Here is a 23,891-nt window from a genome sequence, read left to right as displayed (position 1 = left end):
TTATGGAATGCCTTTTCCCCTCAGGATCCGGCATTTAACCGCCATGCCGTCAAACGCAGCCGCGGTAAGTCTTGGAATAGACATGGTACTTGCTGAATCAAGTCCCTTCTTAGCTCCCCAGGCCCTTAGTCCTCTGTGAGCATTTCTTGAAGTTCCGGGTACCAAGTCCCTCTTGGCCAATCCGGAGCCACTAGTATAGTTCATACTCCTCTATGTCTTATAATTCTCAATACCCTGGTTATGAGAAACAGAGGAGGGAACACATACACAGACTGGTACACCCACGGTGTTACCAGAACATCCACAGCTATCGCCTTAAGGTCTCATGACCTGGCGGAATACCTGTCCCGTTTTTTGTTCGGGCGGGACGCCATCATGTCCACCTTTGGTCTTTGCCAACGGTCCACAATCATGTTGAAAAACTTCCCTATGAAGTTTCCACTCTCCCGGGTGGAGGTCATGCCTGCTGAGGAAGTCTGCTTCCCAGTCGTCCACTCCCGGAAAGAACACTGCTGACAGTGCTATCACATGATTTTCCGCCTAGCGAAAAATCCTTGCAGTTTTCACTGCCCTCCTGCTTCTTGTGCCGCCCTTCTGTTTACGTGGGCGACTGCCGTGATGTTATCCCACTGGATCAATACCGGCTGACCTTGAAGCAGAGGTCTAGCTAAGTTTAGAGCATTATAAATTTGCTCTAAGCTTATTTATGCGGAGAGAATTCTCCAGACTTAATCACACTTCCCTGGAAATTTTTTCCCTGTGTGACTGTTCCCCAGCCTCTCAGGCTGGCCTCCGTGGTCACCGGCATCCAATCCTGAATGCCGAATCTGCGGCCCTCTAGAAGATGAGCACTCTGTAATCACCACAGGAGAGATACCCTTTTCCTTGGATATAGGGTTATCCGCTGATGCATCTGAGGATGCGATCCGGACCATTTGTCCAGCAGATCCCACTGAAGAGTTCTTGCGGGAAATCTGCCGAATGGAATTGCTTCGTAATAAGCCACCATTTTTACCAGGACTCTTGTGCAATGATGCACTGACACTTTTCCTGGTTTTAGGAGGATCCCGATTAGCTCGGATAACTCCCTGGTTTTCTCCACTGGGAGAAACACGTTTTTCTGGACTGTGTCCAGAATCTTCCCTAGGAACAGTAGACGTGTCGTCGGAAAAAGCTGCGATTTTGGAATATTTAGAATCCACTCGTGCTGTCGTAGAACTACTTAAGATAGTGCTACTCCGACCTCCAACTGTTCTCTGGACCTTGCCCTTATCAGGAAAGCGTCCATGTTTCTTTTAAGAAAAATCCTCATTCCGGCCATTACCTTGGTAAAGACCCGGGGCGCCGTGGACAATCCAAACGGCAGCGTCTGAACTGATAGTGACAGTTCTGTACCAGGAACCTGAAGTACCCTTGGTGAGAAGGGCAAATTTGGACCTGTAGGTAAACGTCCCTGATATCCAGTGACATCATATCGTCCCCTTCTTCCTGGTTCGCTATCACTGCTCCGAGTGACTCCATCTTGATTTGAACGCTTGTATGTAAGTGTTCAAATATTTCAGATCTCACCGAGCCGGTTGGCTTCAGTACCACAATATAGTGTGGAATACTACCCCCTTCCTTGTTGTAAGAAGGGTACTTTGATTATCACCTGCTGGGAATACAGCCTGTGAATTGTGTGAGGGGGAGACGTCTCGAATTTCCAATGTACACCTGGGATATTACATGTAGGATCCCGGAGTTCCCTTGCGAGTGTTGCTGAAACTCTTGAGATGACCCCCTACCGCACCTGAGTCCGCTTGTACGGCCCCAGCGTTATGCTGCGGACTTGGCAGAAGCCGTGAGGAGCTTCTGTTCCTGGGAATGAGCTGCTTGCTGCAGTCTTCTTCCCTTTCCTCTCCCCCTGGGCAGATAAGACTGGCCTTCGCCCGCCTGCCCGTATGGGGACGAAAGGACTGAGACTGAAAAGACTGTGTCCTTTTCTGCCAATATGTGACTCGGGGTAACAAAAGGTGGATTTTTCAGCTGTTGCCATGGCCACCAGGTCCAATGGACCGCCCCTTTATACGGCAATACTTCCATATGCCGTCTGGAATCTGCCTCACCTGACCACTGTCGTGTCTTCGTCTGGCAGATATGTACATCACATTTACTCTTGATGCCAGAATGCAAATATGCCTCTGCGCATCACACATATATAGAAATGCATCCTTAAAATGCTCTATAGACAATAAAATCCTGTCCCTGTCAAGGGTATCAAAATTTTCAGTCAGGAAATCCGACCAAGCCCCCTCAGCGCTGCACATCCAGGCTGAGGCGATTGCTGGTCGTAGTATAACACCAGTATGTGTGTATATACTGTTATGATATTTTCCAGCTTCCTATCAGCTGGCTCCTTGAGGGCGGCCGTATCTGGAAACGGTAACGCCATGTTTTTTATAAGCGTGTGAGCGCCTTGTCCACCCTAAGGTGTGTTTTCCAACTCGCCCTTACTACTGGCGGGAAAAAGGGTATACCGCCCATAACTTTCTGTCGGAGGAATCCCACGTATCATCACACACTTCATTTAATTTATCTGATTCAGGCAAAACTACAAGTAGTTTATTCCCACCCTACAAAATACCCTTATTTGTGGTACTTGTGGTATCAGAAATACGTAACACCTCCTTCATTGCCCTTAACATGTAACTTGTGGCCCTAAAGGAAAAATACGTTTGTTTCTTCACCGTCGACACTGGGGTCAGTGTCCGTGTCAGTGTCTGTCGACCGACTGAGGTAAATGGGCGTTTTTACAAGCCCCTGACGGTGTCTGAGACGCCTGGACCGATACTAATTTGTCCGCCGGCTGTCTCATGTCGTCAACCGGCTTGCAGCGTGTTGACATTATCACGTAATTCCATAAGTAAGCCATCCATTCTGGTGTCGACTCCCTAGAGAGTGACATCACCATTACAGGCAATTTTCTCCGTCTCCTCACCAACATTTTCCTCATACATGTCGACACACACGTACCGACCTACAGCACACATATACAGGGAATGCTCCGATAGAGGACAGGACCCACTAGCCCTTTGGGGAGACAGAGGGAGAGTTTGCCAGCACACACCAAAAGCGCCATAATGTATATAACAACCCTAGAAGGTGTTGTTTCTATATATGGGCTCTTAATATATAATTATATCGCCAATTTATGCCCCCCTTCTCTTTAACCCTGTTTCTGTAGTGCAGGGGAAAGTGGGAGCCTTCCTCACCAGCGGAGCTGGTCAGGAAAATGGCGCTGAGTGCTGAGGAGAATAAGCTCCGCCCCTTTCACGGCGGGCTTTTCTCCCGGTTATTAGGAAAACTGGCCTGGGTTAAATACATACATATAGCCTTAATGGCTATATGTGATGTATTTATTTGCCAAATAGGTATTTATATTGCTGCCCAGGGCGCCCCCAGCAGCGCCCTGCACCCTCCGTGACCGTGTCAGTGAGCCGTGTAGCAACAATGGCGCACAGCTGCAGTGCTGTGCGCTACCTCTCTGAAGACTGTGAAGTCTTCTGCCGCCTGTTTCCGGACCTCCGTTCCGCCGTCTTTCTTCAGCGTCTGTAAGGGGGATCGGCGGCGCGGCTCCGGGACGAACCCCAGGCTGACCTGTGTTCCGACTCCCTCTGGAGCTCAGTGTCCAGTAGCCTAAAACTTCAATCCTCCTGCACGCAGGTGAGTTGCAAGTCTCTCCCCTAAGTCCCTCGTTGCAGTGATCCTGTCGCCAGCAGGAATCACTGATTAGAAACCTAAAAAAAACTTTACTAAACAGCTCCTTAAGAGAGCCATCCAGTTTGCACCCTTCTCGGACGGGCACAAAAACCTAACTGAGGCTTGGAGGAGGGTCATGGGGGGAGGAGCCAGTACACACCATGTGACCTAAAAAGCTTTTTAGATGTGCCCTGTCTCCTGCGGAGCCCGCTATTCCCCATGGTCCTGACGGAGTCCCCAGCATCCACTAGGACGTTAGAGAAATGTAAAAAAAAAAAAAAAAAAACTTTGGATTGTCAATGTTACAAAGCATGTAAACATGGTTGATTAATGTTTCTAATACATAGCAATGTTTCCCAGCATTGACATAATAAACAGGATTCCATTTTTTTTTTCCATTGAAACATTAATGCAAAAAACCCGGGTTTAAACAAAACACAGGTTTGCTTGTTAAAAAAATAAAAACCTCTGTTTTATCCAACCTGTGGGGCAGATTCAAGTTTTTTGGGCATCTATTCTTTCCGTCTAGACGAGAAAGTATAAACGTCCAAATTATTGTCAGGATTCAATTGTGTTTGGACGCCCAAGCATATCGTGCATGTTGAGCCCAAACTTCCATTCGGAAGACATAAGTGCCGACTTGGCACACATTTCTTCTCACACCTCAGGAGGCTGCGAGAAGAAATGTCAGCCACGCGGCTACTGGATGTCTAATCGGAGCAACAACTGAATTACTCCGTTTTGCACCTCCTAGAGATAGCCGCTGGTTAAAACAATTGAATCGGCCCCTTCTACATTTTCTTTGTGGCAATTAGCTTTCTTGTTTACCACTTCTTTGGGGCTCAGTATTTCTTTCATGCATTTTGCATAGAACTCATAGCAGAATTAATGCACGACACCTGTGAGATGGCCACAAACTGACAGTCGGAATTGAATTGCACAAAGTGCTCCATTATTATGAATAAAGTTAACAAACCGAGCGCGCTGATTAATGCAGCAGCAGAACTAATCGAATTGCAGCTAACTGAATCTGGCCTTCCATGTTGCTAGCCTTATTGTACAAGTGATCTACCGTCTTTACTGTCTACCTGTAAGCAGACAAAATGATAGCTAAAGAATAAAAAGAAATTAAAAAAAAAAAAAAAAAGGAGGTTTTGACTGTCCTATTTCACAAAACAAATCCAATGTAGCATTCTTATAACAAATTAGCAGAGACGCATGTAAAACGGTCAATCTGTAAGGCTGCTGAACCACCAAGGTGGCCCACACAGCCTAATCCTGCAGCAAAGGGGCCACAACTGTCACTCTGACCAGGCACAAATGTAGACAGGTTCTGTGCTATATCTGACAGATTTTGAGCAGATATCTTAATAGAATCAGATGCCCTTTGGACCTATATCACCAATGGGGTCGATTCAATTCGCCGACAGTTGAATAGCGCCGGGAGTTTGCTCCCGGCGCTATTCAATACAGCGACGAGTGACCCTCAATTGTCGGGAATTCTTCTCTCATCCCAGGGGGATGAAAGAAGAAACCCGACAAAAAAGTGCTGCCACACGGCCGGCGCGAGGCTGATTCTGTCGGGAATCAGCCTCGCGCCAGGGAGTTAAGTTGGAGAATGCCTGTTCTCCCGACAAAACAACCTGTTTAGTCGGCGAGAACGGGCCATCGCCGACTTAACTGGAGCTGATTTGAATAGTGTCGGGAGCTAATTCTCGGCGCTATTCAACTGTCGCTGAATAGAATTGACCCCAATGATTTATGGTCACTTAATCGTGACCTTTTTTACTCTTAGAGCGAAATTCTCCTTACAGACCGATCTGTGAGGTACATGACAGAATGCGGACCCTACAAGGAAGGAAACACCTTCTAGATGTCAGCACTAGGCCAAAGCTGGACTTAATACATGAATTTTCTAAGACAAGCGGGAACGATATTTTATAGTATATATGTCACATTAGGAAACTGTACTACTTTTAAGGGGACGCAATGTAACCTGCCTTGTAGAACTTAATACTGGAAAATATTTATTCTATAGCTCTGAAAATTGCTAAACACTTTGACCAGCAGCAAATGTGAGTGCATATTACACATTCTCGTTCACTGTCCGACCACGCTGCTATAGGCCAGCATCCCACAGCATGTCCCAGTTGTGTGTGACCGGAAATAAATACTGCAGTATTTCTGTCCCAGGTCGCCCTGTACCTGTCACACCTTGTGTCGCCTGTAGCAGAGGCCTGGCCAACCTGTGGCTCTCCAGCTGTTGTAAAACTACAGATCCCAGCATGCCCTGCCACGGTTTTCCCTATTAGGGAATGCTAAAACAGCAAGACTGCCTTTAGATGGGCTTAGCCGCAATGCTCGGCTAAAGCCAGTACTAGAAGGCGCGTACATGTGGTATGCTACCCAAGGGAGGGGGGGACGGACAAATTAAATCGCTCCACTTGGTGCCCATTACATTTGGACACCGAAAAAACAATTGAATTTCCACCTATGTTTCTATGTAACATGTCCATAAGAAACATTAAGAAAATGTAAAATAGCTATACAGTATTAATGGGTATGCAGGTTGAGTATCCCATATCCAAAATGCTTGGGACCAGAAGTAATTTGGATATCGGATTTTTCCGTATTTTGGAATAATTGCATACCATAATGATATATCATGGCGATGGGACCTAAGTCTAAGCACAGAATGCATTTATGTTTCATATACACCTTATACACAGCCTGAAGGTCATTCTAGCCAATAGTTTTAATAACTTTGTGCATTAAACAAAGTTTGTGTACATAAACATAATTCATTTATGTTTCAGATGCACCTTATACACAGCCTGAATGTCATTTAATACAATACATTAAATAATTTTTTGTATTAAACAAAGTTTGTGTACATTGAGCCATCAGAAAAACAAAAGGTTTCACTATCTCAGTCTCACTCAAAAAATTCTGTATTTTGGAATATTCCGTATTTCGGAATATTTGGATATGGGATACTCAACCTGTATTTACTAATTATCAGGTTTAGACGCAATAACTAGATTTTCTTTTTGCGGTAGTAAGAAATTAACCTTCCACCAAAAGTACTAAAAGTTACATGCAGGGAGAGGTGCTCCAAAAGCCCGTCCCTGTGGCATATAAATAAAAAAAAGTGAAGTGAAGTGATCGCAAAAGCAACCATTTCACTTCTACTTTGGGAGCCTGGGCCGTTCTGCGCAAGTGCGGTCTGCTGGTCACAGCTGTGCAGCAGCCAGTCAAGTGGAGTGTTCCGGAGGAACGCTCCCCACGGTGATTTCTGTGATCTCCATAGGCTGGCGGTAAGCTGTCGGCCCAAACTCCGGAATGTTTCTCTTTCAAGAGCTTGCTAAACCTAAGAACTTTGTGGCCCGTATAGAAACCTATGGGTGCTGCGGTTGCTATTGGAAATTCAGCTCCATACATTTGGGGGATCCTCAATATTTGCTGGTATCCCCCGAAAACAGTTGTTTTGGGGGATATGCCGCAATTATTCAGTGATAAATAATCCCCTAAAGCTGTTTTCTAGCCTAGTTAATTTTTTTGTCACTACACGGTATTTGGCAAGCAGCCATGCTCATAGTTTATTACTTTGTGAATCAATGTTAGTGTACTCTTCCTGCTACAGAGACGCCAAATCTTACATTAATAAATCAGCAGAAAAATGTATCTTAGCAAAGGAATGAAACCCCCGATCTCACATTGTCCACACTGCAATGTCTGACACAATCCCTAGCACACAGTGACTTGCATGCTCTAGGGCTTTACATTGATCTGCTTCTTCTCCAGAACTGTGTGCGTGCAAGCGCATCTAACAGAAATACCGGTCTTTAGGTCGACATGGTCACTAGGTCGACACGAGTTTCTCACATTTTTTATTTTTTTTACTTTTTCATACTACGATCCACGTGGACGATTGTGAATAGTATCCTGTGCAGAGCGCAGCGGTAGTGGAGCGAGGCACCTTGCCCGAAGCGTGCGCACTAATTGGGGTTCCCGGTCACTTCACGAAGAAAACGACACCAAAAAAATAAGAATTTACTTACCGATAATTCTATTTCTCGGAGTCCGTAGTGGATGCTGGGGTTCCTGAAAGGACCATGGGGAATAGCGGCTCCGCAGGAGACAGGGCACAAAAAAGTAAAGCTTTACTAGGTCAGGTGGTGTGCACTGGCTCCTCCCCCTATGACCCTCCTCCAGACTCCAGTTAGGTACTGTGCCCGGACGAGCATACACAATAAGGGAGGCATTTTGAATCCCGGGTAAGACTCATACCAGCCACACCAATCACACCGTACAACTTGTGATCTAAACCCAGTTAACAGTATGACAACAGAAAGGGCCTCTTAAAGATGGCTCCTTAACAATAACCCGAATTAGTTAACAATAACTATGTACAAGTATTGCAGATAATCCGCACTTGGGATGGGCGCCCAGCATCCACTACGGACTCCGAGAAATAGAATTATCGGTAAGTAAATTCTTATTTTCTCTATCGTCCTAAGTGGATGCTGGGGTTCCTGAAAGGACCATGGGGATTATACCAAAGCTCCCAAACGGGCGGGAGAGTGCGGATGACTCTGCAGCACCGAATGAGAGAACTCCAGGTCCTCCTTTGCCAGGGTATCAAATTTGTAAAATTTTACAAACGTGTTCTCCCCCGACCACGTAGCTGCTCGGCAGAGTTGTAATGCCGAGACCCCTCGGGCAGCCGCCCAAGATGAGCCCACCTTCCTTGTGGAGTGGGCTTTTACAGTTTTAGGCTGTGGCAGGCCTGCCACAGAATGTGCAAGTTGAATTGTGTTACAAATCCAACGAGCAATCGACTGCTTAGAAGCAGGTGCGCCCAACTTGTTGGGTGCATACAATATAAACAGCGAGTCAGATTTTCTGACTCCAGCCGTCCTTGCAATGTATATTTTTAAGGCTCTGACAACGTCCAACAACTTGGAGTCCTCCAAGTCGCTAGTGGCCGCAGGCACCACAATAGGTTGGTTCAGATGAAATGCTGATACCACTTTAGGGAGAAAATGCGGACGAGTCCGCAGTTCTGCCCTATCCGAATGGAAGATTAGATAAGGACTTTTATAAGATAAAGCCGCCAATTCAGATACTCTCCTGGCAGAGGCCAGGGCTAGTAACATAGTCACTTTCAATGTGAGATATTTCAAATCCACCTTTTTCAATGGTTCAAACCAATGGGATTTGAGGAAATCTAAAACTACATTTAGATCCCACGGTGCCACCGGAGGCACCACAGGAGGCTGTATATGCAGTACTCCCTTGACAAAAGTCTGGACCTCAGGGACAGAGGCCAATTCTTTTTGGAAGAATATTGACAGGGCCGAAATTTGAACCTTAATGGATCCCAATTTGAGACCCATAGATAATCCTGATTGCAGGAAAAGTAGGAAACGACCCAGTTGGAATTCCTCCGTCGGAACCCTCCGATCCTCGCACCACGCTACATATTTTCGCCAAATGCGGTGATAATGTTTCACGGTGACTTCCTTCCGTGCCTTAATCAAGGTAGGAATGACTTCTTCTGGAATGCCTTTCCCTTTTAGGATCTGGCGTTCAACCGCCATGCCGTCAAACGCAGCCGCGGTAAGTCTTGAAAAAGACAGGGACCCTGCTGTAGCAGGTCCCTTCTCAGAGGTAGAGGCCACGGTTCGTCCGTGAGCATCTCTTGAAGTTCCGGATACCAAGTCCTTCTCGGCCAATCCGGAACCACTAGTATTGTTCTTACTCTTCTTTGCCGTATGATCTTCAATACCTTTGGTATGAGCGGCAGAGGAGGAAACACATACACTGACTGGTACACCCAAGGAGTTACCAGTGCGTCCACAGCTATTGCCTGTGGATCTCTTGACCTGGCGCAATATTTGTCCAGTTTCTTGTTGAGGCGAGACGCCATCATGTCTACAATTGGTCTTTCCCAACGGTCTATTAACATGTTGAAGACTTCTGGATGTAGACCCCACTCTCCCGGATGAAGATCGTGTCTGCTGAGGAAGTCTGCTTCCCAGTTGTCCACGCCCGGGATGAACACTGCTGACAGTGCTATCACGTGATTCTCCGCCCAGCGAAGAATCTTGGCAGCTTCTGCCATTGCACTCCTGCTTCTTGTGCCGCCCTGCCTGTTTACATGGGCGACCGCCGTGATGTTGTCCGACTGAATCAACACCGGCTTTCCTTGCAGGAGAAGTTCCGCCTGGCTTAAAGCATTGTAGATTGCTCTTAGTTCCAGAATGTTTATGTGAAGAGACTTTTCCAGACTCGTCCATACTCCCTGGAAGTTTCTTCCTTGTGTGACTGCTCCCCAGCCTCTCAGGCTGGCGTCCGTGGTCACCAGGATCCAATCCTGAATGCCGAATCTGCGGCCTTCTAATAGGTGAGCCTTCTGCAACCACCACAGAAGTGACACCCTTGTCTTTGGTGACAGGGTTATTCGCAGGTGCATCTGCAGATGCGACCCTGACCATTTGTCCAACAGATCCCTTTGGAATATTCTTGCATGGAATCTGCCGAATGGAATTGCTTCGTAAGAAGCCACCATTTTTCCCAGGACTCTTGTGCATTGATGTACTGACACTTTTCCTGGTTTTAGGAGGTTCCTGACCAGATCGGATAACTCCTTGGCTTTTTCCTCTGGAAGGAAAACCTTTTTCTGAACCGTGTCCAGAATCATTCCTAGGAACAGCAGACGAGTTGTCGGGATTAAATGGGATTTTGGAATATTCAGAATCCACCCGTGTTGTCTTAGCACCTCTTGAGATAGTGCTAAAGCTGTCTCCAGCTGTTCTCTGGACCTTGCCCTTATTAGGAGATCGTCCAAGTATGGGATAACTAATACGCCTTTTCTTCGAAGAAGAATCATCATCTCGGCCATTACCTTGGTAAAGACCCGAGGCGCCGTGGACAATCCGAACGGCAGCGTCTGAAACTGATAGTGACAGTTTTGAACAATGAACCTGAGGTACCCCTGGTGTGCGGGGTAAATCGGAACGTGTAGATACGCATCCTTGATGTCCAAGGATACCATAAAGTCCCCTTCTTCCAGGTTCGCTATCACTGCTCTGAGTGACTCCATCTTGAACTTGAACTTTTTTATGTAGAGGTTCAAGGACTTCAGATTTAGAATAGGCCTTACCGAGCCATCCGGCTTCGGTACCACAAATAGAGTGGAATAATACCCCTTTCCTTGTTGTAATAGGGGTACTTTGACTATCACCTGCTGAGCGTACAGCTTGTGAATGGCTTCCAACACCCTCTCCCTTTCGGAAGAGACGGTTGGTAAGGCAGACTTCAGGAAACGATGAGGAGGATCCGTCTCTAATTCCAACCTGTACCCCTGAGATATTATCTGCAGGATCCAGGGGTCTACCTGCGAGTGAGCCCACTGCGCGCTGTAATTTTTGAGACGGCCCCCCACTGTCCCCGAGTCCGCTTGAGAGGCCCCAGCGTCATGCTGAGGTTTTTGCAGGAGCCGGGGAGGGCTTCTGTTCCTGGGAAGGAGCTGCCTGTTGGTGTCTCTTCCCTCTTCCTCTGCCTCGTGGCAGGTACGACAAGCCCTTTGCTCTCTTATTTTTGTAGGAGCGAAAAGGCTGCGGTTGAAAGGTCGGTGCCTTTCTCTGTTGGGGAGTGACTTGAGGTAAAAAAGTGGATTTCCCGGCAGTAGCCGTGGCCACCAAGTCTGATAGACCAACTCCAAATAACTCCTCCCCTTTATACGGCAAAACCTCCATGTGACGTTTTGAATCCGCATCGCCTGTCCACTGTCGTGTCCATAAGGCTCTTCTGGCTGAAATGGACATAGCACTCACCCGAGATGCCAGTGTGCAAATATCCCTCTGTGCATCGCGCATATAGATAAATGCATCCTTTATTTGTTCTAACGACAGTAAAACATTGTCCCTATCTAGGGTATCAATATTTTCAATCAGGGATTCTGACCAAACTACTCCAGCACTGCACATCCAGGCAGTTGCTATAGCTGGTCGTAGTATAACACCTGCATGTGTGTATATATTCTTTTGAATAACTTCCATCTTTCTATCTGATGGATCCTTAAGTGCGGCCGTCTCAGGAGAGGGTAACGCCACTTGTTTGGATAAGCGTGTGAGCGCCTTGTCCACCTTAGGGGGTGTTTCCCAGCGCGCCCTAACCTCTGGCGGGAAAGGGTATAATGCCAATAACTTTTTTGAAATTATCAACTTTTTATCAGGAGCAACCCACGCTTCATCACACACGTCATTTAATTCTTCTGATTCAGGAAAAACTGTTTGTAGTTTTTTCACACCATACATAATACCCTGTTTTACGGTATCTGTAGTATCAGCTAAATGTAACGTCTCCTTCATTGCCAAAATCATATAACGTGTGGCCCTACTGGAAAATACGTTTGAATTTCTACCGTCGTCACTGGAATCAGTGCCCGTGTCTGGGTCTGTGTCGACCGACTGAGGCAAAGGGCGTTTTACAGCCCCTGACGGTGTTTGAGGCGCCTGGACAGGCATTAATTGATTGTCCGGCCGCCTCATGTCCTCAACTGACTGTTTAAGGGAAGATAAACTATCACGTAATTCCACAAATAAAGGCATCCATTCTGGTGTCGACCCCCTGGGGGGTGACATCTGCATATTTGGCAATTGCTCCGCCTCCACACCAATATCGTCCTCATACATGTCGACACCACGTACCGACACACACCGCAAACTCACAGGGAATGCTCTAATGAAGACAGGACCCACTAGCCCTTTTGGGGAGACAGAGGGAGAGTCTGCCAGCACACACCACAAAGCGCTATATATACAAGGGATATCCTTATATTAAGTGCTCCCTTATAGCTGCTTTAATATATATATATATAGCCATTAATGTGCCCCCCCTCTCTGTTTTACCCTGTTTCTGTAGTGCAGTGCAGGGGAGAGACCTGGGAGCCGTTCTGACCAGCGGAGCTGTGACAGAAAATGGCGCCGTGTGCTGAGGAGATAGGCCCCGCCCCTTTTTCGGCGGGTTCTTCTCCCGCTATTTTTCCAGTCAGGCAGGGGTTAAATATCTCCATATAGCCCCTATGGGCTATATGTGAGGTATTTTTAGCCTTGTATAAGGTTTATATTTGCCTCTCAGAGCGCCCCCCCCCAGCGCTCTGCACCCTCAGTGACTGCCCAGTGAAGTGTGCTGAGAGGAAAATGGCGCACAGCTGCAGTGCTGTGCGCTACCTTATGAAGACTGAGGAGTCTTCAGCCGCCGGTTTCCGGACCTCTTCACGCTTCAGCATCTGCAAGGGGGTCGGCGGCGCGGCTCCGGGACCGGACTCCACGGCTGGGCCTGTGTTCGATCCCTCTGGAGCTAATGGTGTCCAGTAGCCAAGCAGCAAATCCACTCTGCATGCAGGTGAGTTTACTACTTTCCCCCTAAGTCCCACGTTGCAGTGATCCTGTTGCCAGCAGGACTCACTGTAAAGAAAAAAAAAACCTAAACTAAACTTTCTCTAAGCAGCTCTTTAGGAGAGCCACCTAGATTGCACCCTTCTCGTTCGGGCACAAAATCTAACTGGAGTCTGGAGGAGGGTCATAGGGGGAGGAGCCAGTGCACACCACCTGACCTAGTAAAGCTTTACTTTTTTGTGCCCTGTCTCCTGCGGAGCCGCTATTCCCCATGGTCCTTTCAGGAACCCCAGCATCCACTTAGGACGATAGAGAAATATATATATATATATAATAAAAAAATCATGTTGACCTTATCCGTGTCGACATAATGACCACGTCAACCTATTTCAGGTGTCGACCTAGTCACTGTTGACCAATAGTAGTTGACTTAATGACTGTCGACCCAAACGATCCACACCCGGCCAGGACATCATGCAGTAAGTGTGAATGTGGATATAACAAACAGTGGGGTCGATTCAATTCGGAAACAGATGAATAGTGCCGGGACTTAGCTCCCGACGCTATTCAATTCAGCTACAGTTAAGTCGGCGAACGCCCGTTCCCGACGACTTAACAGGTAGTTTTGTCAGGAGAACGGGCATTCTCCGACTTAACTACCCGCGGCGATGCAGATTCCCGACAGAATCAGCCTCGCGGCGGCACTTTTGTCGATTTTCTTCTCCCACCCCCCCGGGGGTGAGGGAAGAATTCCCGACAATTTGCGGGTAACTAGTAGCTGAATTGAATAGCGTCGGCAGCTAATTCCCGGCGCTATTCATCTGTTGCCGAATTGAATCGACCCCAATGGCAAATTACACTGCTACCCTAAATACTCGTACAAATAAATAGTGCAGGAAGACTTGCGCTGGGAAGGGAGATGTGTATACACAAATATGTAACATTTGAAGTATTCAAGCAACACACAATATTGAAAAACTGAACCAAGTGCAAGTACTGAAATCCAATTTTGAACCAAATGTCTATTAGATAACCCAGAAGCAGAACATTTAATATGAGACGGGAGACATGGTCATTAAGTAAGGGAAGAAATAGAAACATTTAAAATGACATAATGCACCCAATCACCGAAGTATAATAAACTTCTGTTCCTCTATTACTGCTCAGCATCATCGTTTTTATTAACATGAGTGAGCACGGCCACTGCCAGGGGTCCTGGATGCTATAGACTAGATACTATACACTGCGGGCAAGGGAGAAAGGATTTGCCCAGGTCTGTTTTAAGATTGTATAAAATTTGCATATGGAGATAAAGGCAGCTCTCGTGAAGCTATATACTTTCATTTCATCTCTATTTATTGAAATGTAACCAATCCCAAATGTGGTTTCCCCATGCATGATTTCACAGAGTGTAAGCTGCCAACCAAGTGTGACATCAGCAAACAATTACACGCAAACCTGCCCTTGGCAGGAATAATCCTTGCTAATATAGCGTACCTGTATACTGAGCTCCAGTGTCAACAGTGGTTCTCAGCGCTGCCTGACAGTGCTGGGATCATGGGTTTCAGTCCAACAAGGGCCAACTGTGTGGCGTTCGTATATACTGTATTTTCTTGGAATTCCTCTGGGAACTGTGACTTCTTCTCACGTTTCATGTTAACTAACTTCTGGCTGAATTAATCTTTGTATATGTGTGTGGTAGGGTAGTCTAGCTGATAATTCAATTGCACTGCTAGGTATTGCTGAAATTCCAAAACAAAACTAAAAAAAAAAATATAAAAAAAATAAAAAAAAATTATATCCAATTGCGGCGCAGAAAAAAGCAACCAGCACAACACCCTCTCTAGGGGTCCCACCGTACCCCTCAAACAACATATGTAACTATCATCTCATATAGGTACCCTTTAAAATAATAAAGGTACATTGTGATAAAGTGCCAGCCAATCAGCTCCTTACTGCCATGTCACAGGCTGGGTTGTAAAAGTGACAGGAGCTGGTTGGCTGGTACTTTGTCACCGTGAAATGTATCACTTTTCAAAGCTTCGTACATCTGGCACAGAGTCTGTGAGAGAGATTAACAAGGTTCTGTAAAAGAAAATATAAAAAGTACTTAAACTGGATTCTGTAGTCCTCCTGAAGACACACTGGGCGATTTTGAGCTGAAAGCAGGTCACTTTTGGTGTGTTGAGCTGCTTTCAGCACAAAACCGTCCAGTGTGCATGTCCCGGCGATGAGTGCTGATGCGCGCCCGCGCTTCATCGCCGGCGGCTGCCGTTAATCTGCTGGTATCAGCAGATGAGCAACGGGGTGAACGGCTTTCCATAGCGTCCCCAAAATTGAAGTCGACAGCTGCCGAAGACGGCAGTTTGACTTTAGGTCGGAAGGGGTTCCGACCTATTCAAATTCAACTTGTCGGAAAGCATGTGGATCGGCGGAATAGCTGCCAATCCGCGTGCTTCTGTCGGAAACTGGGCCAAATCAGACAGGTTTTGGCCCCCTTTCCGACCATCTCAATCCGACTTTATAAACAGTTAGACTGAGATGAGGGAGCCGAGAGGAGGAGACAGGGGAGAGCCACGGGGAGACGGGGAGAGCAGCGGCTACAGCACAGCATATGCAGGAGGATGTCTCACGGCAGCGTCCACCCGGCTCCAGCAAGCAAGGTCTTGCTTGCTGGAGCCGGGAGGACGCTGCCGTGAGGTCTGGCGGCGGTGCCACATCCTCCTACAACACGGCTGTAGCGCTGCTCTCCCCCATCTCCCGGCGGATCTCCCCCGTCTCCTCCTCTCTGCTCCCTCATCTCAATTCGACATTTTTTAAAAGTCGAAATGAAATAGCCATTTGAATAGCCCTGGTCGGATCCATTCTCACAAATGCATGTCGGAATGGATCTGACTTCAAATGAATATACCCCTAAAAGTTGCTGTCTGTATTCCTTTTATGCCAGATACCTCCTGTAGCAATATTCACATCAAACGGTTTATCTATAAACCTCTGCCTTTAAATCGTGATCTTCCCAGAAACATAGTACAAAAAAAAAAAGAAAACATAGTGCAAATACTGCTGTAATTAATAAAATGTGCAGTAGTAAAAACATCTGTGCCATTCTTAAACAGGTGAATTGGACTCTTACCAATTATGGGGTATATTCAATACCTGTCGGATCCTTTCCAACGGAAAGGATCCAACAGGTCAGTATTTAATGCCGGGCCAAACCAGACAGGTTTGTAGCAGGGATGGTATTCTGCAGCACTCAGGAAGGTCAGAGCAGAGAAACGATCCAGGCAGCGCAGCCGTCCGCCCAGCAGTGCACTTCCCGAGTGCTGCAGAATACCATACCTGTTGCAAACCTGTCGGGTATGGCCTGGCATTGGTGCGAGGAGGAGGCGATGGCAAAGGTCCAGCGGTAGGGTCCCCTAATCGAGGCCGCAGCTCTGGAGCGTGATGCCGGCCACAGGCAGGTCCCGTAAACGCGGGTCTCTGGGAGTCTAGAGAGGAGGCGAGAGTGAGGGAGGGGGTGTGGAGGGCCAGAAACAGGGTTTGTCAGAGGGAGCTGATGTGGAGCACGTCTGTTCCTGCTGAGTGCTAGGCCACGCCCCCTAAACCCGACAGGTTTGGCCTTTCCCGACAACGGCAATCCAACTTTCTTTAAAGTCGGATTGACATTGTCGGAAATGGGGATAAAACCTGTTGGGTTTGGCTGCATTTCCGACAACCAATGTGGATTCCAACAATTCAAGAGGTTTCCAACAAGTCGGGAATTCCCAACTTGTCGGGAAAAAGCTGCCGGTATTGAATAGGTCGAAACCCCTTCCGATCTAAACCTGTTGGAAGCTGCCATCTTCCCGACACTTATTGAACACACCCCTATGTCTGACACACTAAGGGCGATATGCAATTGTTCTGCACCCCCGATACAGGAATCCAGACAGCAACTTTTCATCTTCAGGAGGACTATAGAATCCAGTTTTCAAGAACTTTTTATATATTCTTTTACAGAACCTTGATGAATGCTCTCACTGAGTGAGAATATTGACATTTATTATTTTAAAGAGTACCTATACAAGATCCTCATTTACTCATAGGTGCTATAATGCCCAGCTGCACTCATCAGCCAGTTGCAAAAGAACCAATGCCGCAACTTCTCTCTCGAACATCTATAGGGTGAGGGGTAAACTTGCGATGTCAGTGCAACTTAAATACTAAAACATAAAAACGCACTTAATGGGTGCTCCAGAAACTTTCCCCTATGCACCACTGTCTACCTGGGGATGTAACGGACCCTGCTGTTTCCTCCCTACTGGACCTCCTCCAAACAGTCACCTATGCTTGGTAGCACTGCCCACCTACTGGAAGCATGGTCAGATATCCGTTTGCTGGAGAGAACTGCAGTAGTGACCTTTAGGCGGTTTCTCTTTCTACCAGTTTGCTCCACAGCTTCCTCATTGCCATGGAGATAGTGGAGCTTTTCCTGCACCATGAAAGCTCCGAAAGTAATGAGGTCAGGAAGTGCAGGGAAGATGGAAAAATTATGTGATGAAAGCCCCAGTTCTTTCAGAGCCTTCCGAAACAAAAGGAAGCTACAGGGACACGAAGAGCAGCACTATCACTTGCCTATTATTGCAGACATTTGCAAGTATATTAGTGGTGAAGACATATGATTTTTTTTTTTTTGTGCCTCTGATCAAATAAAATAGATGTGTTTAACAGTTAGAATTATTTTTATCAGTCTAAATCAGTGTTTTTCAACCACTGTGCCGTGGCACACTAGTGTGCCCTGAGCAGTCTCCAGGTGTGCCGCCTGGCTTTCTCAGATGTGGCTCAGGCGTTACCTATGGAGATGCTGCAACATGACCTCCTAGGACACGCAACTGCACCATCATTATATTTGAATGTGCCTTGGCTATATTTAAATCTTGTTCGGTGTGCCACGAGATGTAAAAGGTTGAAAATCTCTGGCCTAAATCTAAGGTGGGCAATAAGTGGTCCTGCTGTAGAACTACAAATCCCAGCACACCCTGCCAGTTTGCCCATGCTAAGTCTTTTGCAAGGCACGCCGGGATGTATAGCTCAACAAAAGCTAGATGGACCCTAACTGGCGACCCCTGGTTTACACGCACAAATGTATCAATGTTTCCAGGGTGCCACAACTTATTATTTAAAAAAAAAAAAAAAATCATACAACACCTGACACCACCCCCTGTATCGTCTCCATTGCCAGAAGACAGTTTGGCATGTCTTCACGGCTAGGCCTTAATTTCTCAAGAGATACTGAATGATCTCAAACTTCAGGTTCCACACCCACAAGTGGTTCGTTCGTCACTACTACATTTTGCAATAGTCGTTTCAGGCCTTAAAAGAGTATCCAAGCGCAGACAGCAATTACTGCAGGGTTGAAGCTTTGTAAATATAAACTCTAGCTTGCATGGCACACAGTACACATTACAGCCAAAAGTCTTTCAGTACAGATATTACCTATAGCAAGACATTTCCTAGTTGACCCCAAATAACCCAATCGTGTCAGGACTGAAAATAAATGTCAAAAATTCCCTCTGCCACGACCTCCGAGAGCTAAAGTACTGTATAGGAAAAGAACACCAGGCGCTTTGCAAGCTAACACACATGCATAGGCTCGCCTTTATCGTGAAAATGGCGATTAACCTTTTTGGTGGCCTAATTAGCGCCACATACTGATGTAGAGGAGTTTGAGGATGTGCAGGGCATGTCAGGATGCCAGCATTCAGATACTTCTCTATAGAGAGAGTGGAAACACCGATATCCAGGCACTGAATGTAGGAGCAATTTAGAACGGCAAGTGGAGGGAGGAGTGCATTAAATTGCAGAAAAGCCACCCTCGCAACCATTTCATCCAATACGTAGTAACATAAAAGGCATCAAACAAAGCCATTAACATCTAATAACACAACTATGTTACAGATGGCATGAATAAACATAAGCAGCTGTGTTAGTGTTAATTACATAGAGATATTACTATATATGTGTGTGAGATATATATATCTATATACATACAGTACATACAGTACATACCACATAATCATTCCACATAACGTTACCATATAAGGAAGAAGGCTTAGGGCTTTATAATATACAGTCTAAAGAGTTACATACCATTTAATATGCACAATTAAACAGAAAGATGGCAGAAGCCAAGAGGTAATAACCAAAATAGCCAGCTTCCATATTCCAACGCTCTGCTGGATCCAATAATAGTTCACATGCTAAAGTGGTACATTGTGTGTGAGTGAGGGAGCTTATATATCACTGATTGGTAACTGTGCCCCAGACCCCAGCCTGTCACAGCTTTCTGGCTGGCTGCATTGTACAATGAAGTCCAATGTGCCAGTATGGATGCATCATTCACTGAGATGATGAATTAAACAAATTTCCAAAATATAAAACAGCACTTTACTAAATGCAGCAGACGTCTAACACACATACTACATTAATGGTAAAGAGCTACACCACTTCAACCCGGCACGAAAAAACACATTACACTGGCATTATAGAAGAATAATAAGGAACTATAGTAAAAACAGGAATACACTTAATGAAAGCCGTTCACAAACTCACAGAGCGCATTATCAGAAGCTAGTTACATCGGTGGCACTGCGCTACTTCCAGGTGAAACCAAATTTCTATAATTCGGTAAAGGCACACGCTCCATTTCACTACAATGATGCCAAATAATAGCTAAGCTATATCAACTCAGAGAACCCCATTCACACCACCACACAGCTCAGATCTGTTCCATGTCTAGTGCCCAGCAATGGTTTATCTATCAGACAGCCCCTCTATGGGGTAACTATTGCAGAGTCCCTTACATATATGAATACTACACTTTGGGTCAGCTGCATTTCAGCTCTCCAGAACAGAGGTGGGGGTGGCAGATAATCTATGCATCCCCTCCTCCAGAATGAGGCCAGGCCATCCCATTCATAGCACCACTGATGGATGACAGGGCAGAGGGGCATATATGGGGGTTAGTTATTGGTGACCAGCACATACACAGGAATGGGGGGGGGGGCACATATACTGCCCCAGTTGTTTGCAAACAGCACGTACACAGGAGGGGGGGGGGATGGTTGGCAAACAGCACATACACAGGAGGAGGGGGGCAGCGATTGGCACACACACACAGGATGGGGAGGGGCAGCTATTGGCGACTGGCACACACACACAGGATGGGGGGGGGGCAGTTAGTGGTGACTGGCACATACAAAGCAGAGGGGGGGCAGTTATTGGTGACCGGCACATACACAACAGAGGGGGGGGGGCAGTTATTGGTGACCGGCACATACACAACAGAGGGGGGGGGCAGTTATTGGTGACCGGCACATACACAACAGAGGGGGGGGGGCAGTTATTGGTGACCGCACATACACAACAGAGGGGGGGGCCCAGTTATTGGTGACCGCACATACACAACAGAGGGGGGGGCCCAGTTATTGGTGACAGGCACATACACAGCAGAGGGGGAGGGGGGGCAGTTATTGGTGACCGGCACATACACAGCAGAGGGGGGGCAGTTATTGGTGACCGGCACATACACAACAGAGGGGGGGCAGTTATTGGTGACCGGCACATACACAACAGAGGGGGGGGGCAGTTATTGGTGACCGGCACATACACAACAGAGGGGGGGCAGTTATTGGTGACCGGCACATACACAACAGAGGGGGGGGGCAGTTATTGGTGACCGGCACATACACAACAGAGGGGGGGGCAGTTATTGGTGACCGGCACATACACAACAGAGGGGGGGGGCAGTTATTGGTGACCGGCACATACACAACAGAGGGGGGGGGGGGGGCAGTTATTGGTGACCGGCACATACACAACAGAGGGGGGGGCAGTTATTGGTGACCGCACATACACAACAGAGGGGGGCCCAGTTATTGGTGACAGGCACATACACAGCAGAGGGGGGGGAGTTATTGGTGACCGGCACATACACAGCAGAGAGGGGTGGGCCAGTTATTGGTTACCGGCACATACACAGCAGAGGGGGGGGGGGCCAGTTATTGGTGACCGGCACATACACAGCAGAGAGGGAGGGGGGGCAGTTATTGGTGACCGGCACATACACAGCAGAGGGGGAGGAGGGGCAGTTATTGGTGACCGGCACATATACAGCAGAGGGGGAGGAGGGGCAGTTATTGGTCACCGGCACATACACAGCAGAGGGGGGGGGCAGTTATTGGTGACCGGCACATACACAGCAGAGGGGGGGGGGCAGTTATTGGTGACCGGCACATACACAGCAGAGGGGGGGGGGGGCAGTTATTGGTGACCGGCACATACACAGCAGGGGGGGGGGGGGGCAGTTATTGGTGACCGGCACATACACAGCAGAGGGGGGGGGGGCAGTTATTGGTGACCGGCACATACACAGCAGAGGGGGGGGGGGGCAGTTATTGGTGACCGGCACATACACAGCAGGGGGGGGGGGGGCAGTTATTGGTGACCGGCAAATACACAGCAGAGGGGGGGGGGGCAGTTATTGGTGACCGGCACATACACAGCAGAGGGGGGCAGTTATTGGTGACCAGCACATACACAGCAGAGGGGGGCAGTTATTGGTGACCTGCACATACACAGCAGAGGGGGGCAGTTATTGGTGACCTGCACATACACAGCAGAGGGGGGCAGTTATTGGTGACCTGCACATACACAGCAGAGGGGGGCAGTTATTGGTGACCGGCACATACACAGCAGGGGGGGGGGGGGCAGTTATTGGTGACCGGCACATACACAGCAGAGGGGGGGGGGCAGTTATTGGTGACCGGCACATACACAGCAGAGGGGGGGGGGGGCAGTTATTGGTGACCGGCACATACACAGCAGGGGGGGGGGGGGGCAGTTATTGGTGACCGGCAAATACACAGCAGAGGGGGGGGGGGCAGTTATTGGTGACCGGCACATACACAGCAGAGGGGGGCAGTTATTGGTGACCAGCACATACACAGCAGAGGGGGGCAGTTATTGGTGACCGGCACATACACAGCAGAGGGGGGCAGTTATTGGTGACCTGCACATACACAGCAGAGGGGGGCAGTTATTGGTGACCTGCACATACACAGGGCCCTGCACTGATGCCATACTGTACTCACAGGTCGCCCAAATGAATGCCCCCAGACCAGCCGCAGCACCGCTCCCCCAGCTGCCAACCTGCAGTGGAACTAATGGCAGGCCACCCAGTCTGGACTTTCCCCTTACAGTCCATGAACCAAGGTAAAGAAACCTGTAGGGGCACTACACATCCCAGCATGCCCCGGACAGGGGTACAGGCCTATCCGCACCACGCTGGGGGAGCTAGGAGGGCATCAGGCACCGAACCCCGGCCTCTTACGTTCAAAGTCGGATTCGTCCGAGTCCTCGTCCTCCTCCTCCCCGTTGGACTCTGTCTGCATGGGCTCCCCATCGAAGTTGACCCCGCGGACGTGAGGCCGGGGAGCCGCGGCGGCCCCGGCGCCATCCTGCAGCCGGTTCTCCTTCAGGCGGGTGAAGTAGTGCACGGCGAACTCAACCAGGTCCTGCGGCCTCTGGCGGAGCACCTCTACCGTGTAGCCCTGCAGTAGCTCCGTCAGGCCGGGCGGGATCTCGATGCTCATCGTCCCCCGGGGGGCTCCGTCCCCTCTGGCGGGCACTCACAGCAAGGCGGCACGGTGGCGGGGCCCGGGAGAGTGACAGTCCGTCCGTTCCCTCCCCCCTCCCACCCCCCTGACACGCTGCGGGAAGGCTGAGGCGGCTCCGGCTTCTCCGTCTCCTCACACACACACACGGGACCCAGGACCGGCACAGCAGCGCAGCGCGCACTGATCCCTCTGCTCGCCGCCGCCGGGAGGAGGAGGTGGGTGCGCGCGCAGCGACGGCGGTGAGGAGGCGGGAAAGCTCATTGGTGGAGAGGGCGGGACGCATTACTGACGTCACATGTATTGCTTCCGCTAGGGATTATTTTATCATCATTTTTTCATGACAGGAGAGGGGCTTGTCAGGGAGGCGGGGACTGATCTGCATAACAAGTCCCTCCTACCTCATTCTTGACAGCCAATCACAGTGAGACTTTCTGTTGGTCTTTTGAGGGGCTTTACACATTACAACTCTGGCTTTGAGTGACCAGACAGGCTGTGAGGGACTACAAATCACAGCTTGCCCTGCTATAATCATAGTCATTAAGGGCTCCATTTATCATAAAAAAATGAAAAAAATAGTCACTGGTATTCGCCATTACTTATCTGTCCGGCGAGGTCTGGCGGTGTGTCCCACCTTAGCCGGGTTCTCTTAGCCGCCACCTGATTGCGCACAGCGCCTCAACCCTGCAGGGATTCCGCAGACAGAAAAAGGCGGTACTGGGCCACCATTGAGGACTTTATCGTCCTTGCCATCTATAGATGGCGTAATAATTGTAACTAAAGCAACAAGGTTAAATAGGGCAAACCACACTGCTGGGGTAAAGTAACCCTTGGCTTTCCAGATGCTGTAGAACTACAGAGCCAAGAATGCTGGGACAGTTGGAAATCTCAAACACAATATTTAATAATTGCAACAATAACATTATTAAAACGGAATTCCCAAATAGAAGTTTTTTCCCTCTATTAATTGTAAGCTAAGTACTATACCTTACTGTAAGCGTGCATCCGATAGTTAATGTTGTGCACAAATCACTATCTCTATTTTAAAACCACTCTGGAGTTAAAACAAATATGGCTGCCAGACACAAATACT

General features: G+C 48.1%; 1 protein-coding gene across 1 annotated transcript in view; it reads right to left on the bottom strand.

Moving 5' to 3' along the window:
• Window positions 1–23,047, bottom strand: part of PRKAR2A (protein kinase cAMP-dependent type II regulatory subunit alpha) — a 97,646-nt gene extending 74,599 nt beyond the window's left edge. Inside the window, exon 1 of the mRNA XM_063941146.1 lies at window positions 22,516–23,047. Coding sequence (XP_063797216.1) covers window positions 22,516–22,777 — 262 coding nt within the window. The 5' untranslated portion in view covers window positions 22,778–23,047. The remainder of the gene's footprint in view (window positions 1–22,515) is intronic.
• Between the last annotated feature and the right edge of the window lie 844 nt (window positions 23,048–23,891).

This window comes from Pseudophryne corroboree, chromosome 9 (assembly GCF_028390025.1).
Source record: "Pseudophryne corroboree isolate aPseCor3 chromosome 9, aPseCor3.hap2, whole genome shotgun sequence".
NCBI lineage: Eukaryota > Metazoa > Chordata > Amphibia > Anura > Myobatrachidae > Pseudophryne > Pseudophryne corroboree.
Note: the sequence above shows the minus strand (reverse complement) of the source record. Positions and strands in the feature narration are given on the sequence as shown.